The sequence below is a fragment of the Pteropus medius genome, unplaced genomic scaffold, assembly GCF_902729225.1.
Source record: "Pteropus medius unplaced genomic scaffold, Ma_sr-lr_union100, whole genome shotgun sequence".
Classification (NCBI taxonomy): domain Eukaryota; kingdom Metazoa; phylum Chordata; class Mammalia; order Chiroptera; family Pteropodidae; genus Pteropus; species Pteropus medius.
The window spans coordinates 19,475,806-19,491,539 of NW_024344370.1; the positions used below are offsets into that span (position 1 = coordinate 19,475,806).

At 31.5% G+C, this 15,734-nt stretch overlaps 1 protein-coding gene across 1 annotated transcript in view; it reads left to right on the forward strand.

The window, feature by feature from the left end:
- Nucleotides 1-15,734, forward strand: part of POF1B (POF1B actin binding protein) — an 83,762-nt gene extending 68,028 nt beyond the window's left edge. The window contains exons 8-15 of the mRNA XM_039869908.1: nt 238-330; nt 1,168-1,281; nt 2,116-2,268; nt 2,568-2,687; nt 4,021-4,149; nt 4,988-5,070; nt 11,988-12,102; nt 14,608-15,734. Coding sequence (XP_039725842.1) covers nt 238-330; nt 1,168-1,281; nt 2,116-2,268; nt 2,568-2,687; nt 4,021-4,149; nt 4,988-5,070; nt 11,988-12,102; nt 14,608-14,613 — 813 coding nt within the window. The 3' untranslated portion in view covers nt 14,614-15,734. The remainder of the gene's footprint in view (nt 1-237; nt 331-1,167; nt 1,282-2,115; nt 2,269-2,567; nt 2,688-4,020; nt 4,150-4,987; nt 5,071-11,987; nt 12,103-14,607) is intronic.

Below are 15,734 nucleotides of genomic sequence, written 5' to 3' on the forward strand. Positions count from 1 at the left end.
ATAAAGATGATACTTCATCACAGAAAAAATAATAGACCCTGTTCTAATCATATAGCTATGATCTCTTCAGGAGTATTGTTTGAACTATTTATGCATTTTATTAACAATATTACCATATCAAAAATAAAACTATTAATAAGTTTTACTTGTACAAACAGAAAAATAAGATCACTATTACTTATATTGCTTATTTTTAAATGCCAGTAAAAATAAACTATCAATTGTTTCTTCCTCCAGATGAGGGGTATGTCTGATAAATCACTCCGGCTGGTGCTGTCCACGTTCAGCAACATACGGGAGGAGCTTGGACATCTTCAAAATGACTTGACAGTAACATTTATTTTGATTTTTCTTTCCAAAGCCTTTTTAGTTTCTACCTTCCTAACATAGAAATCAAAGCATTCAGTCTACCTTGTTAAAATTTAATACAACAAAAATTTAAAACAATAATATTAATGCTCGCCCAGACATAGCTATTTTCTTGAAACAATTAATTGTGTCTGAGAGAGGAGAAAAGAGCTGTCCCGTGTGAAAATGAAAGTTGGGAATGCACTTATTAATTAGTTTATCACTAAGGTAATTTAATGCTTACAGGCAGGGAGTAGCTTATAAAATTAGAACAGTCTGACTCATTGAATGGGAATTTCCCTCTTTTCAGTAATAATAAAGCACATACTGAATTTCTTTGAATACTTAGAAATTTCATTTTCCAAGAAGTTAACCTTTTCTATTTTTCATTTTAATTGGTGTTCTTGGTGCCATCAACTTGATACATTCAGAATACTTTCCATACAATGAATAACTCCTTGAGGACTTTGGAGTGTGTTTTTTTGTTTCTGGGCTCTGATGAACACATTTAGAGTCTGCTTTGAAAATCCACCACCTGCTGGGATTAACAAAGAGTCTTTGTAGATTGGGGCAAAACATTAAAATCATTCATAAGGTTTTGCTTAATTGCACTTTGAATTAGTCAGTCCATCAATGATATTTCTTTCAATGCAGGTTTTTAAAGTTTCGAAACTTTTTTATCCTAACTTGTATTTTGCTTAACTTTTAAGAATTCTGTTTTATTAAACAACTACAATGAAAATGCTTATTTAAACCTCTCAATGTGACTGTGGACGCATTTCTGTAATTCTGAGTCATAACAAATAATTATGTTTTCAGTCACTGGAAAATGACAAGTTAAGACTTGAGAAAGACGTGGCATTCAAAGAAACTCAAATAAAAGAATATGAAGAACTCTTGGCATCAGTGAGAGCAAATAATCGTCAGCAGCAGGTAAGGTGATATTTTCACTGATGATAAACTAGATTGATAGCTTTTCCTATGCACAATTACTGGTACATTGGAGTTATGAGATACAATCCAGACAGAATTAAAATATGCCGGAACAATTTGTTCATATGAGAATTGAGTGGCTTTGGACATTTCCAATGATTGAAAACCCTCTCAGTAAAGCAGATAACCTTATGTATATCAGATATAAAGTATATGTAGTCTATAATTATTTGTGCTGTTGGGTGACAAGAATTGTATAAATATTGAAAACCTAAGTTCATTCATTGATTTAATCTACTAACATATCGATGAAAAAAGTTTTTGTATTGATTTTAACATGTGTTTGCTCAATTAATAAATGAAATAATCACCTCTAGAAGTGTTCTCCAGATGTCTGAGCAGAGATGATTTCTAGGAAATTCTAATGAGTGTTTAAGGCTGATCCCTTCCCAAGCTTCACTCCCATGACAGTCTCAAAATTTTGCTCAGCTTCCAATTGTCACATGAATAATCAGGCATATGGTCATCTTCATTCCTACTAGAAGGCAGAGAATAGTATTGTCAAAGAGTAGCTAGAGTCAGATTGCTAAATTGGTACATTGAAAATTCATCTAGTCTTGACTCTTTCTCACTCAAGATAGGCAAGTCAGACTAAGGGTATGAATTTAATATTTTACATGGCTGATTTTACTTACCATTTAATGGTAAATATATAAGAAAACTGGGCATGGAAAAATATTTGCTTTACTTAACTGAATTAATTAACTAAAAATGAACTCTCTCCTACCCCAAAGTAGAATCCATTTGTTTTATTTACTTGTGTCTTCTTTACAGCAAGGACTTCAAGACTCAACCTCAAAATGCCAAGCATTGGAAGAAAACAATCTCTCTCTTAGACACACATTATCAGACATGGAATATAGATTAAAAGAATTGGAATACTGTAAACATAATTTAGAGCAAGAGAATAAGAATCTTAGAATGCAGGTATTAAAATTTTGTTTTAAATATATGTTATTGCCTTAGTTATACCATTGTAATCCTAGCATTGGAAAAAATATATCCTATTCATCCTGAGAAAATACATGGACTGCTTTCTGATGGTCTCACATGCAGTTAGATCTTATCTCACTGCCATTTGGGCTTTATAATTCAATTCCTAAAAATTGCTCTCATTATTTCAATGTCTCATTTAATCACATGATTTCCATCTAATAAGTTTTTAAATATAATATGTATTTCCTCCATAACGATCAAATTACAGAAAATTATTTTGTCTTGGGTAGGTTTCTGAGACTTGCACAGGCCCAATGCTGCAGGCTAAAATGGATGAGATTGGCAACCATTACATGGAGATGGTAAAAAGCTTAAGAATGGAAAAAGACAGAGAGATCTGCAAGCTAAGGGTATGTTGATCCGACACTGCATAAATACACAGGTCAGCACAGACTTTCTAATAAATTAATGAAGGTTTCAAATTTAAAGCTACAAAGGAAAATCAAGTGAAGGTAGAGTTTTAGGAATATGCCATAGAATCTTTTGTTTAAATACATATCACTGTGTATAGAATATTGCTAATATGTTTTCTAACTTATCTTAGTCTTTTCTAGGAAAGCAAAAGAAGACAATAAGTTCAGGGTTTTGGTTTTTAATTTTTATTTATTTGGTGGCAGAGGGAACTCTTTATGATCTTGTCTAAAGCATGCTTATGCAGGTAAGAGCAACATTTGAGATTATCCTTCAAAGCCACAGTTGGATCATAAAAATCTTCACTTGACTTTGAGGGATGATACAGAGGAAGAACTTTGTCAAACATAAGGATGAAAACAGCATTGAATTATTACCTGTAATTGGCATCAAAATTAGAGTGATATTTGTGAAAATAAGTATCCATTGCCTTATCTTGTAATTCTAGGTCAAATTGACTAACTCTTAATCTGCTGATTCCTAAATGTAGCTAAATATACTTAAATATTTTAATGGAAAAACTGACTACAGATTTTTCTCTCCAAATATCATTGTGTAGTCTTTAGCAAAAATCAAAATGAAACAAAATAAAATTTGTTGGAGAGCCTATTAATTTTTCTAGCTGATTTCCTCCACTGTTCTCTTTTCCATCTCAACGTTATCAATAACACTTTAAATAACCTAACAGCCATCTATGTGCACATAATGTAATAAAGAAGAAAATGGACAGGATTTGGAGTCATAAGACTTGTCTTAGGTTTGCAGTTATGTTTCTTATTAGATATATAACTGTGTTATTTAACCTCTGGATCTCATTTACCTCTTTTGTATATAATTATTATAATAATACTTATTTCACAGGGCTGCTGTGAGGACTGAGGTAAGCCATGCAGGAAGAGTATTTTGAGAATTGCAAATCACAATATGATATTAGTTATTATTATTATTTAGTTTTCCTTAATTAGTATTTAAAGGAATATAAGGAGCCTGTTTTCTTGTCTTTATTTTCATTCTTGTGGCCTAGGATTGTTACTTAGACAATGCCTACCCCTAAATAGTAAAGGTACCTTTAAAAAAATGAGAAATTTCCAATTGGCATTTTAATTTATATTTTATACTCATAAAACTCTATAAATGTTTATAACTATTGGCATTTTGCTCTTCATTTCATAATTAGCTGTATGACTTTATGCCACTTAACCTTTCTGGAACTCAGTTACCTATTTTGTAAATGAGAATTACAAAAATTCTTATTTCTTTTTAAATCCTTAGACTCAATTAAATCAGTACCAAAAAGATGTTTCGAGAAGAGAAGGAAGCTGCAGTGACTTCCAATTCAAGCTTCATGAACTGACAAGCTTGCTGGAAGAGAAGGATTCCCTTATAAAGCGTCAGTCAGAGGTAATAAAGGAAGGGGTAAGGGCAGAGAAGAACAATATGACTCAGTCCTGTAGGATAAATATTTCTCACGAGTTAGAGGAGGGCACATTTCCAAGACTCACTTTATTCATGAAGTAGAATATGAGTGTGAAGAGGTAGAAGATGCATATTTCAGGAGAAATAATTCAAATTAAAGCTAGAATTAAAACAAAAAAAAATAAGTGCTTTTGTGCAATTAATGTTTTTGAGATATTGCTTTTATATATCATTAGCAGTGAAACTCCCAATAATACTGTGAGCTCCTTACTAGATGATTAGCTGCTTCAGCAAGGGACTGTGTTATAGTCCTCTCTGTATCTGTAGCATGTAGCCCAAGATCTGTTATAAAACAGGTACCAAAGGAAGGAACTACCAAAAATGGTAGCTTATGTTGTATTACTGTTATTGGACAAATGGTACTTGCAGTAATGCTCAGTGATAAGCTTTCTGTTTGGAAACAATACTGGCTTCCATATTAAAATTTCATTACTTTTCTGCTGTGGCTATACTTTTCAAGCTTTTTAAGACAAAAACTTTCATATCATCTTGAGAACCAAGTCCATTCAATCTCATGTTATTCCGCACATATAGAAATTCTATACCAGCTAGTGGATTCCTGCACAAGCACATAATGTAACTTATTAGGCACCATGAATCAAGAATATATGGGATTCAACAAGTGAGATCAGAACATTTTTACCTCAAGCCTAGAAAGGAAGGAAAACAAGTAATTATTCTTAGTAACCTTGTTTAAAGATTGAACATACTTCTTACCTGTTTATACTATTTTTGAATGATTATACTGTCATTTGTTTGTAAGGAACTCTCGAAGTTGAGACAAGAGATATATTCATCTCATAACCAACCCTCCAGTGGTGGAAGGACTACAATTACCACTAAAAAGTAATGTATTTTTGAGTGAAATTTGAATATGGCTTTGGTTCTTAGTTATAGCATTATAATCCAAGGTATAGCATTATAATTTATATCTATATATCTCTGTGTCTCTGTCTGTCTGTCTATCTATCTATCTATCTATCTATCTATCTATCTATCTATCTATCTATCATCATCTATCCTCATCCCCCTAGACAGAATTTGGTGTTTTCTGCAGGCCATTAATTCTACTAAAGAATGAATATTCACAAAAACATATAGCTATTATGGTCAATAAAATTCTGTAGCACATCTTTCCTCTATTTACAATATATTAAGTACAATGGAAGTGAAAAGCAAATAATTGGTTGTTTAACAAACCATATTAGTCAGGACTCTTTTAGTTGCACATGCCAGAAACCCAACTTAAACTGGGAGTTAGATAATTCATTTAATTGTAATTACTTGGTGTCCAGATGGATTCATGTGCTTGAAATACGTCTTCAGAAATCTTTCTCTGTCTCTTGGCTCTGCTCTTTCCTGTACAGATGTCATTCTCAGGCAGGATCTCCCTTCACAGTAGCAATATAGCCACAGCATGCATCCTAGCAGTTTAGCAAAAAACAAATAGAAAGTGACTACGAATAGTTTCAGCAAAAGCCTTATTTTAGATATTTCGTGTAAATGGAATGATACAAAACATAGTCCTTTGTGACTGGATTCTTTCACCTTGCATAATGTTTCAAGATTCATCCATGATTTAGCATGTGTCAGTACTTCATTGCTTTTTGCTACTAAATAACATTCTATTTTATGGATATACAACATTTTATTTACCAATTTATGGACATTTGGGCTATTTTTAATTTTTGGCTATTATGAATAATGCCACTGTGAATATCTATAGACATGCTTGTGTGGACATATATGCTCATTCTTTGAGTATACATACACCTAGTAGTGGAAATGCTGGGTCTCATAGTAATTCTGTGTTTAACTTTTTGAGGAACTGCTAAGCTGTTTTTACAAAGTAGCTGCACCATTTTACATTCCCACCAGTAGTGTATGAGGGTTCTAATTTCTCTCCCATCCTCCTCAACACTTATTGTCCATCTCTTGGATTATAACCAACCTAAGAGGTGGGAAACAGTACCTCGCTGTGGTTTTAATTTGTATCTCTCTAATAATTAATGTTTTGTATATTTTCATGTGCCTGTTGGCCACTCATACTTCTTCTTTGGAGAATGGCTATTTAAATTTTCCTCCATTTTAAAATTGGATTATTTGCTTTATTATTGTTGAATTGCAAGAGATATTTATATATTCTAGATACAAGTCCCTTATCAGAGATATATGATTTGCAAATATATTTTTCCATTCCATGAGTTATATTTTCACTATCTTGATAGTATTATTTGCAGCACAAGTTTAAAATTTTGAGGAAATTCAATTCATCTAATTTTTCTTTTCTTACTTGTACTTTTGGTATCCTATGTAAAAAAACATTTTGCCTAATCCAGGGTCATGAAGATTTACACCTATATTTCCTTCTAAGAGTTTTACAGTTTTACCTACTACATTTAGATCTATGATGCCTTTGAGTTAATTTTTTATATGGTATGAAATAGGGTTCCAAGTTCATTCTTGTGCATGGGAATATCTAGTTGTTCCAGCACCATTTGTGGAATATACGGTTCTTTCCCTCATTGAATTGACCTGGTATTATCATTGATAATAAAACGATCATAAATGGAAGGGCACATTTGTAGACTCTGAAGTAGACTGTTTTACTCCATTGATCTAGTTGCTTGTCTTTATGCCAAGCTTGTCTTTATGCCTTTTTATTTAAGTTTTGAAATCAGGAATGTGAGTCTTCAAACTGTTCTTTTCAAGATTGCTTTAGCTATTTTTGGTCCTTTGCTTTTCCACTTGAATTTTAAGATAAGCTTGTCTATGTTTGTAAAAAAAATCCATCGCAATTCCTATAAGAATTTAATTGAATATATAGAAAACTTCAGGTATTATTGCCATGTTAACAATATTAAATCTTCTGACTCATAAGCATGGGATCCTTTCTTATTTAGATCTTTAATTTCTTAAAACTATTTTCTAGTTTTCATTGCAATCTTACACTTATTTTCTTAATTTCATTTTCACATTGTTCATTGCAAGTATATATTATTAAAATCGATTTTTGTATATTGATGATATATTTTTAACCTTGCTGAACTCATTTATTAATTCTAATAGTTTCACTGGATTCTCTAAATATTTCTATAAACAAGATCATACCAGTTGCAAATATAGTTTGAATTATTCATTTCAATCTTCATGCATTTTATTTTGTTTTCATATCTAATTGTCCTAAAACCTCTAGTAATGTCAAAGGGAAGTGGCAAGAGTAGATATTCCTGTCTTGTAATTTGTGTCTATAAAGGAATTTACGTATGTTATCTAAGTTGTCGAGTGTTTTGGCATGAAATTGTCATAATATTTATTATGCTTTCAAGACAAAGGCTTTTACTTTTGCTTTTAAGACAAAGGAACTCTCTTTTAAAAAATTTATTGAGATATGATTGACATAAAACATTATATTAGTTTCAGGTGTACAACACTATTTGTTATGTGTATATACTGCAAAATGTTCATCACGATAAGTCTAGTTAACATCCACCACCACACAGTTACAAAAGTTTTTCTCGTGATAAGAAATTTTAAGATCTGTTCTTTTAACAACTTTCAAATACACAGTACAGTATTTTTAACTATAGTCACCATGCTATGCATTATATCACCAGTACTTATTTATTTTGTAACTAGAAGTTTATACCTTTTGACCATCTTCACCCATTTTACTCACCTTCCACCCTCCTCCTCTTGCACTTCTGGTAACCACCAATCTGTTCTCTGTATCTATGAGTTCATTTTTTTTTGATTCCATATATATATATATATATATATATGGTATATATATATATATGTATATATATATATATGAGATCATATGGGATTTGTCTTTTTCTGTCTGATTTATTTCACTTTGCATGATGCTTTCAAGGTCCGTCCATGTTGTCACAAATGGTAGGACTTCCTTCATTTTTATAGCTGTCTAATCCAATGTGTGTGTGTTCGTGCATGTGTGTATGTGTATATGAAACATTAATTGCTGGATAATATAGTAGTTCTATTTAAAATTTATTTTTTTATTTTTTTATTTTTATTTTTTAGGCGAGGCAACCTTTGGTTGACCTCACAACCTTTGCAAGGACCTTGTCAGCTTACAATCCTTTATTTTTTTATTTTTTACACCTACAGCACCTGGCCTTCCTAGGTGGTCTCCCATCCAAGTACTAACCAGGCCTGACCTTGCTTAGCTTCCAAGATCAGATAGGATTGGGGTGGGATGGCCGTAGACTGAAATATTTTTATTTATGTATAGTTGGTATACAATATTATATTGGTTATATTGGTTTCAAAGTAGTTCTATTTTTAATTTTTTGAGGCAACTCCAGACTGTTTTCCATAGTGGCTGTACCAACTTACTATCTCATTGATAGAGCACATCCTTGCAAATAATTTTTATTTTTTCACCTTGATAATAGCCATTCTAACAGGTGTGAGGTGATAACTTCTCTTTCTCGGTATTGGTAAATTGCATATCTCTTTCTTTGATAATCAGCTTTAGTAATATTCTTGAAGAATCGGGTTTTGTTTTATTTTTTTTCCTCTGTTTTTCTGTTTTCTAATTCATTGATTTCTTCTCTTTATTTTCTTTCTTATGTTTATATTCCACTTAATTTTCTCTTTTCTAGTTTCTAATGTAGAAATGTAGATTTTAGATCATTTCTAATATAAGCATTTAATACTATAAGTTTCTACTTAAGCACTGCCTTTAGCTGTATCCTCTAATTTTGATTAATTTGCATTTTCATTTGCATTCACTTCAAAATATTTTCTAATTTCTCTTTTTGATCCATTGGTTATTCAGAATTGTATTCTTCAGTTTTCAAATCTTTGAGAATTTTCTAGATATCTTTCTGTTATTGATTCCTAATTTATTTCCATTTTGGTCAGAGAACATACTTTGCATTCATTATAATCATTTTAAATTCATTGAGACTTGTTTTGTACCTCAGAATACAGACTTTCTTGATATATGTTCCATGTGCCATTGAAAACAACGTGTAAATTGTTGTTGATGGGTGGATCATTTTATAAATGTCATTTAACTCAATTTAGTTAATAGTGTTGTTCATAGCTTCTATGTCTTTACTGATTTTGTTTACTTTTAATATCAATTATTTTGGAAGGCATGCCAAAATCTCCAACTCTTATTGTGAATTTGTTTCTCTCTCATTTCTATTAGTTTCTGGTTCATGTATTATGAATTTATGCTAGGAGGTTCATAAACATTTAGAATTGTTATGTTCTATTGATGAATAAAAATTAAGGACTGTTACATCTTGTGGATGAGTTGACACATTTATCATTATTAAATGACCCTTTATATCTACTAATAATTCCTGTTCTGAAGGTTACGTCATCTGATATTATTGTAATACTCTGGCTTTCTTTTGATTACAGATTACATGATAATTATGTTTCTATTCTTTTAGTTTATTCTATTTGTTTATATTTAAAAGTTTTTAATAAATAATATACATAGTTGAGTCTTGTGTTTTTACTCAATATAACAATATTTGCCTTTTAATTGGAGTGTTTAGACCATTTATATTTAATGTGTTTATTTTTTAATTTAAGTTTATCATCTTGCAATTTGTTTTCTATTTGTCCCATATTGTCTTTGTTCCACTTTTCCTCTTTTCTTTTTTACTTTTGGATTAATCATTTTTTCATTATTGCGTTTTATCTATTTTATTGGCCTATTAGGTATAATTTTTTTATGATTGCAAAGACTTAAAGTATTCTTTATCTTATCAAAGTCTACCTCCAAATAATATTACTGTACCTCATCACATGTAGCATACAAACATTATGATAGTATACTTCCATTTCCCCTTCATGATCTTTTTACTATTTTTGCCATATATATTTACTTTTACATATATTATAAACCTCCAGATACAGTATAATTTTTCCTTTCAATGGTTAATTATTTTTAAAGAAATATTAACAATAAGAAAAACAGTTTTAAGTTTGTCCACATATTTATCTTTTCTGGTGTAATTCATTCTTCGCTTAGCTCCAAATTTCCATCTGATATCATTTTCCCACTGCCTGAAGAACTTTCTTTAACATTTTTTGTCATGCTGCTTTGCTGATGAAGACTTCTCTTGGCTTTTAATGTGTGAAAACTATGTTATTTTGCCTTCATTATTCAAAGTTATTTTTGCTGCGTATAGAATAGTAAGTTGTTTTTTTTCCTTTAGTATTTTAAAGTTGTCATACACTGTCTTCTGATATTCACTGTGTCTGATAAGTTTTCTATTGATCTTATGATTTTTTTCCCTCTTTGAGTAATGTTCTTTTTCTCCGGCTATTTGTAAGATTCTTTATCACTGGCTTTCAATAATTTGATAATGATGTGCCTCTCTGTTTTTCTTCATTATTCTTTTCCTTGAGTTTCACTGAGCTTCTTGGATCTGTGTGTTTATAGTTTTCATCAACTTTGGAAACAATGTGATCATTATTTCTTCAATTATTTTTGTCTTCTGCAAATCCTGTAGGACTTCAGTTATATATATGTATATTTTCCATAACTAACTCATACTCTAGTTTTTCAGTCTTTTTTTCTCTCATTTTATTTTGGATAATTTCTCTTGATGTCTTCAAATTGAGTAGTATTTTCTTCTGCAGTGACTATATGTTGTTAATCTCATCCACCATAATTTTTATCTATAGAAGTTCAATGTAGATTTTTGTATCCTCCATTGTTCTCTTCATCCCATTCATGATTTCTTCTAACTTTTTGAGTACACATTTTATATTATTTATATTTCTAATAGATATACCCTTGCTTACTTGTTTATCTTTTCTGTCACTTCTTGATCTGTTTCTATTGATATATGTTTCTCTGCATTATTACTCATATATTCCTGCTTCATTGCATGCTTACTCACTTTTTATTGAATGCCATATATTGTAATTTTACATATATGAGTTCTGGATTTTTTTATTACTCTAAGTATTTTGGGGTTTTGTTCTGAGATGAAGTTGTTACTTGGAAACAGTTTAATACTTTCAAGTTTTGCTTTCAAACTCTGTTAAAACAAACTGCAGTCTAGGACTAATGTCATCCTACTACTAAGACCAATACTTTTCTATAGTCTCTGTCTTATGTCCACTGTACTAGGGGTTCTTTCCACTCTGGTTAGTGGATCACAAACTATTCCCATCATTAAGTGAGCTCCAGGGATTTCTAAACTGTTCTTTTTCAGTGGTTCTTTCCCCAACTTCAGTAACTTTTTCACATGCCTACACTGATCAGCACTCACCCAAAGACTTGTGGGGAACCCTCTAGAGGTCTCCTGGCCTCTTTTTATCTATGTAGCTCTCTCCTATCTGGTATTCTGCTCCACAAATTCTGGCTGCCTTGGCATACCTTTAGTTGAAATTCTGTCACCTGAATTTGGTGAGAGTGCTAGACTCTGTTTGGCTTTCCTTTCCCTATCCTGTGACCAAGTAAATTGCAAGGCAGTGAGATAAGCACTTAGAGGGCTCATGTCATTTGCTTCCTTTCTTTGTGATCATCTTGTGATGCCTTGGTCCATCATTTCCAGAAACAGAAGTATCTCCTTCTTACTCTTTTGAAAATAATAGTAAATCTTTGTCTATTAAGAGGAGATTTTCTTTTTAGAAAAAGTTGTAAGCCATGCAGAGCCAAATAAATTTAATAAGGGGAATCAAACTAGAAGTGGCTAAAAAGGAATGAAAGTTATTTTCTTGTGTAGTTTGTAAACTAATTTTGTTTTTTTTCTGTATAGATACAGGACACAATATCCAATCCTAGGTCTCCTGTATGATGATTATGAATATATACCACCAGGTAGTGACACACAGACTATTATGATTGAGAAAACAGAAGACAAATGGACTTGTGTAAGTTCACGTGGACATTTCTAATCCTACTACGACTAAATATATATAAACATATATATAAACAAATTCTATAAACATATAGAATATATATAACAGCCTTCAAAATTGTGGTAAAATATCAAAATGAACTAAAATTGTAGAGTTTTTTTTTTCTCTTAAGACTTTTCCATATTTCTCTTAATAATAAATAGTAGGAATTTAGAAACTTTGAAATGATTCCTACGTGGGCTATCTGAACTGTAATAAATTAGGTAAATTTTACCCCAAAGAGGAAGACAATTAATATACTAATTTTATTTCCTTGCATATCTCAAGAGTTATTCAACCATTCTATTCAAATTAAAAAAAAAAAAACTTTTCTAAAGCAGGTAAAAAAATGTCATAGTCAATTATGAAGGGGAATGGAGGACAGAGAAACGGTATGTTTTAATAGAATTTGTCTTTAAATCTTGTATGTGTTACTTATTATTTTAGATTATAAATTTTTAGGAATTTGAAAGAGAGATATGTCTTTCTTTCTCACTAGACTGTATGATTCTCTAGCTTTAAATCCTTTGCTTTGAGTTAGGCTAATGAAGAGTACTTTAAAGGTCATGTACTCTAATATCTACTTTCTATGACCTTTTCTAAGATGACCAGATGATACAAACTTAGTATCTTTCTAGGCATTCCAATACATTGCTAGAGGGGGTTGATTACTAAAACCCTCTTCTTATAAAGGACTGAAAGCTACTTTCCTAAAACTTGTACTTACTGAGATATTAACCCTTAAAGTAGTGAACATAAAATAGAGGATATATTTTCCCTAGCACAGTGGTTCTCTACTAGGGGCAATTTTTCCCCCTAGGAGATATTTAGCAATATTTAAAGACAATCTTGGTTTTCACAACTAGGAGTCTGGTACTATTGGCATCTGGTGGGGAAAGGCCAGGGATGCTTTTAAATAATCCTACGATGTGCAGGACAGTCCCCAACAACAAAGAATTATCTAGCCAAAAATGTTAATAGTGCTGAGTTTGAGAATCCTGGCTAATACAACAGAATGGCCTTGAGGTTCTTTTTCTCCTTAACTATATACCCCATATTACTGCTAAGGGATCGTAACAGTAAGCCATTGATAGTGATGGTAATGTATGATATCCCTCAGGTGCAATGGACAGAAAAGAGGTTGAGAATTCCCACTCTAAAACAACACAGTCTGACTTTACCACCATGAAAATTACAGCCTTTGTTTTGTTAAAAAATGATTAGGTAATAAAAGCAGGTAAAACAAATCTATGGTTATTAAAGTGAGGAAGTGGTTATCCTTGAGAGTGGTGCTTACTGGAAAGGAACATAAGGAAGACTACTGGGGTACTAATAATATGGTGTTTCTTGATTTGGTTGATGGTGCATGTGCTCAGTTTTAGAAAAATCATTTAGTTGCACACTTATATGTGCATTTTTTCTACATGTTTCTTATACTTCAAAAAGTCTTAAAATGCTTAAACATACCATGATGAGCAAGATACACAAATATCAATCATTCTGCAGAACCTTTTGAAGAAATTTTAAATTACAGATTTATAGTTAATACTGCAGATGTATAGTTAACAAATTACTGTAGATGTACAGTTAATAAAATTAAATGTCTATTAAATAACTCACTTTAAAAATGCTTTTGGTTGAACAAACTCATATTTAAGTAAACAAAAGAATTCAGAAAGGTTTTTCTTAGCTCTGAAGCCCTTCCCTATCTACAATCAAGCCATCGATCTTATAGATATGGTTCTCTATCATCAGTGAAACCAGTCAACATTTAGTAAACACAAAATAAAAACATTTTGAGCTTTGACATATATTGTATTTCTTAGGTCATGAATTAGCTGAGAATTACTTATTACTAAATATTAACTGATAAAGGATACTTGATGGCCCAAGGACCACATGAGCAGCTGAAAGTCAGCATGGGATTTATAATTAGTCACTCAGAGATTAATTGATGCTGAAATTTAAAACTGAGAAGCAGTTGCTGCCACTAATCACATGATCCTCAGAGGTAGCATCAATGTGAGGACCTGCCAAATAAAGGATCTACAGAATAGTAGTATTACCCCTCTCTTCCTTATAAATGTACACCAATAAAGATCAAACTTGATATCTTAAAGGACTAGATACTGATAACAAGTTCATAATATATTTAAGTAAGTTAATAGATGAAAGATCTATATTTATTAACAATTAGAGATGTTTGGACATATTTAACCTCTAAATATGACACCAAGGAGGAAATCTGAGTACTCCCTCCCTCCTGTTTAAAGTCATTTGAAAACATCTACCTTGACTAAACTCAGACAAACCATTATTTCATTCAATATACATATATAAAAGAGTACTGCAAAAGTCAGTACATTTCCTTTGGTTTTATATCTATCAATTTAAATCATTTTCAAAACTGTGTACATCCAATAACGATGTCTTAAATTATGAGCCAGCTGTAAACTAACTTTTCTTTTTCTTTTCTAGCCATGAATGAATCTCCAACTCAGTTTTTGTGTGTGCGTGTGTGTCTGCATTAGTACTTTATTATCTTTTCCATAACTAAAGGCCAATCAAAATTTGAACCATGCAACTACCAGCAAATCTAATGGAATGAATTTGTTCTGCAGATGACAGTTTCTCCAGCCATTTATGAGGCCTGAATCCTTTCTATCACATTCTTGTATTCAATATAGCAACACACTGCTTATTTAAACTTCGATTGCAGATAATGTAGGACATAATTCACTTTTCTTTTTCCCAATAGGGTGCTTCCTAGATACTGAATTAATCTGTTGGGGTAGAGATTTTATATGTTATTCTTTTAGAAGATTTTCCCTGTACTAGATGTGTGATTCAGGTACAAGAATAGTTTATTACCAAAACAAACAAACAAACAAAAAAAAGAGGCAAAAGACTACTGATTTAAAGTTTAGCTAGTGCATGGTATATACAGTGTATATCTGCTTTTCTCACATTGAAACTTGTGACTAATAGAAATGCTCCCTTACATGTTATGTATATCTCTTAGAGACAACTAAATCAAAGGTGATTGTTAACTTAATTTAGTACGGAAGTGGGATACTTTTTAAATAGCCAAATCCACTAAATTGCACATTGTGCTATTATGGTTCTAAGTACATATCAGTGGCTTGGCAAATCTGTTCTTTCAAAGCATAACATCCCCAAATAAGCCCGCCCACTTCCTTAAAAACATATAACACTATATTGTATTAGTGGGTAGAAGGAAGGTGAACTTTTTTTATAGGGATATACAAAATATAGGGATATACAACATTGAAATACTACATGAAAGCTTAGGAAATAAAAATGGCAACAAATTCTTGATACCTGTATCCTACTTGGGAGAAAGATTTTATAGTAGAATATTTAATGTACTTAGAAGTTGGTTGATTAATTGGGTTCTAATAACCTTACAAAGTAGACAAAGTATTTTCTAAATGCATTAGTAGATAAGAATGAAATTTCTTAAATTCAACCCCTTTCTTAAAGTTAAGAATTTAGCAAAAATTAAAATGTTCGTGCTACCAGAGGGAAAGGAGAGGCGGGGAGATAAGGGTAAAAGGAGTCAAATATATGGTGATGGAGGGAGA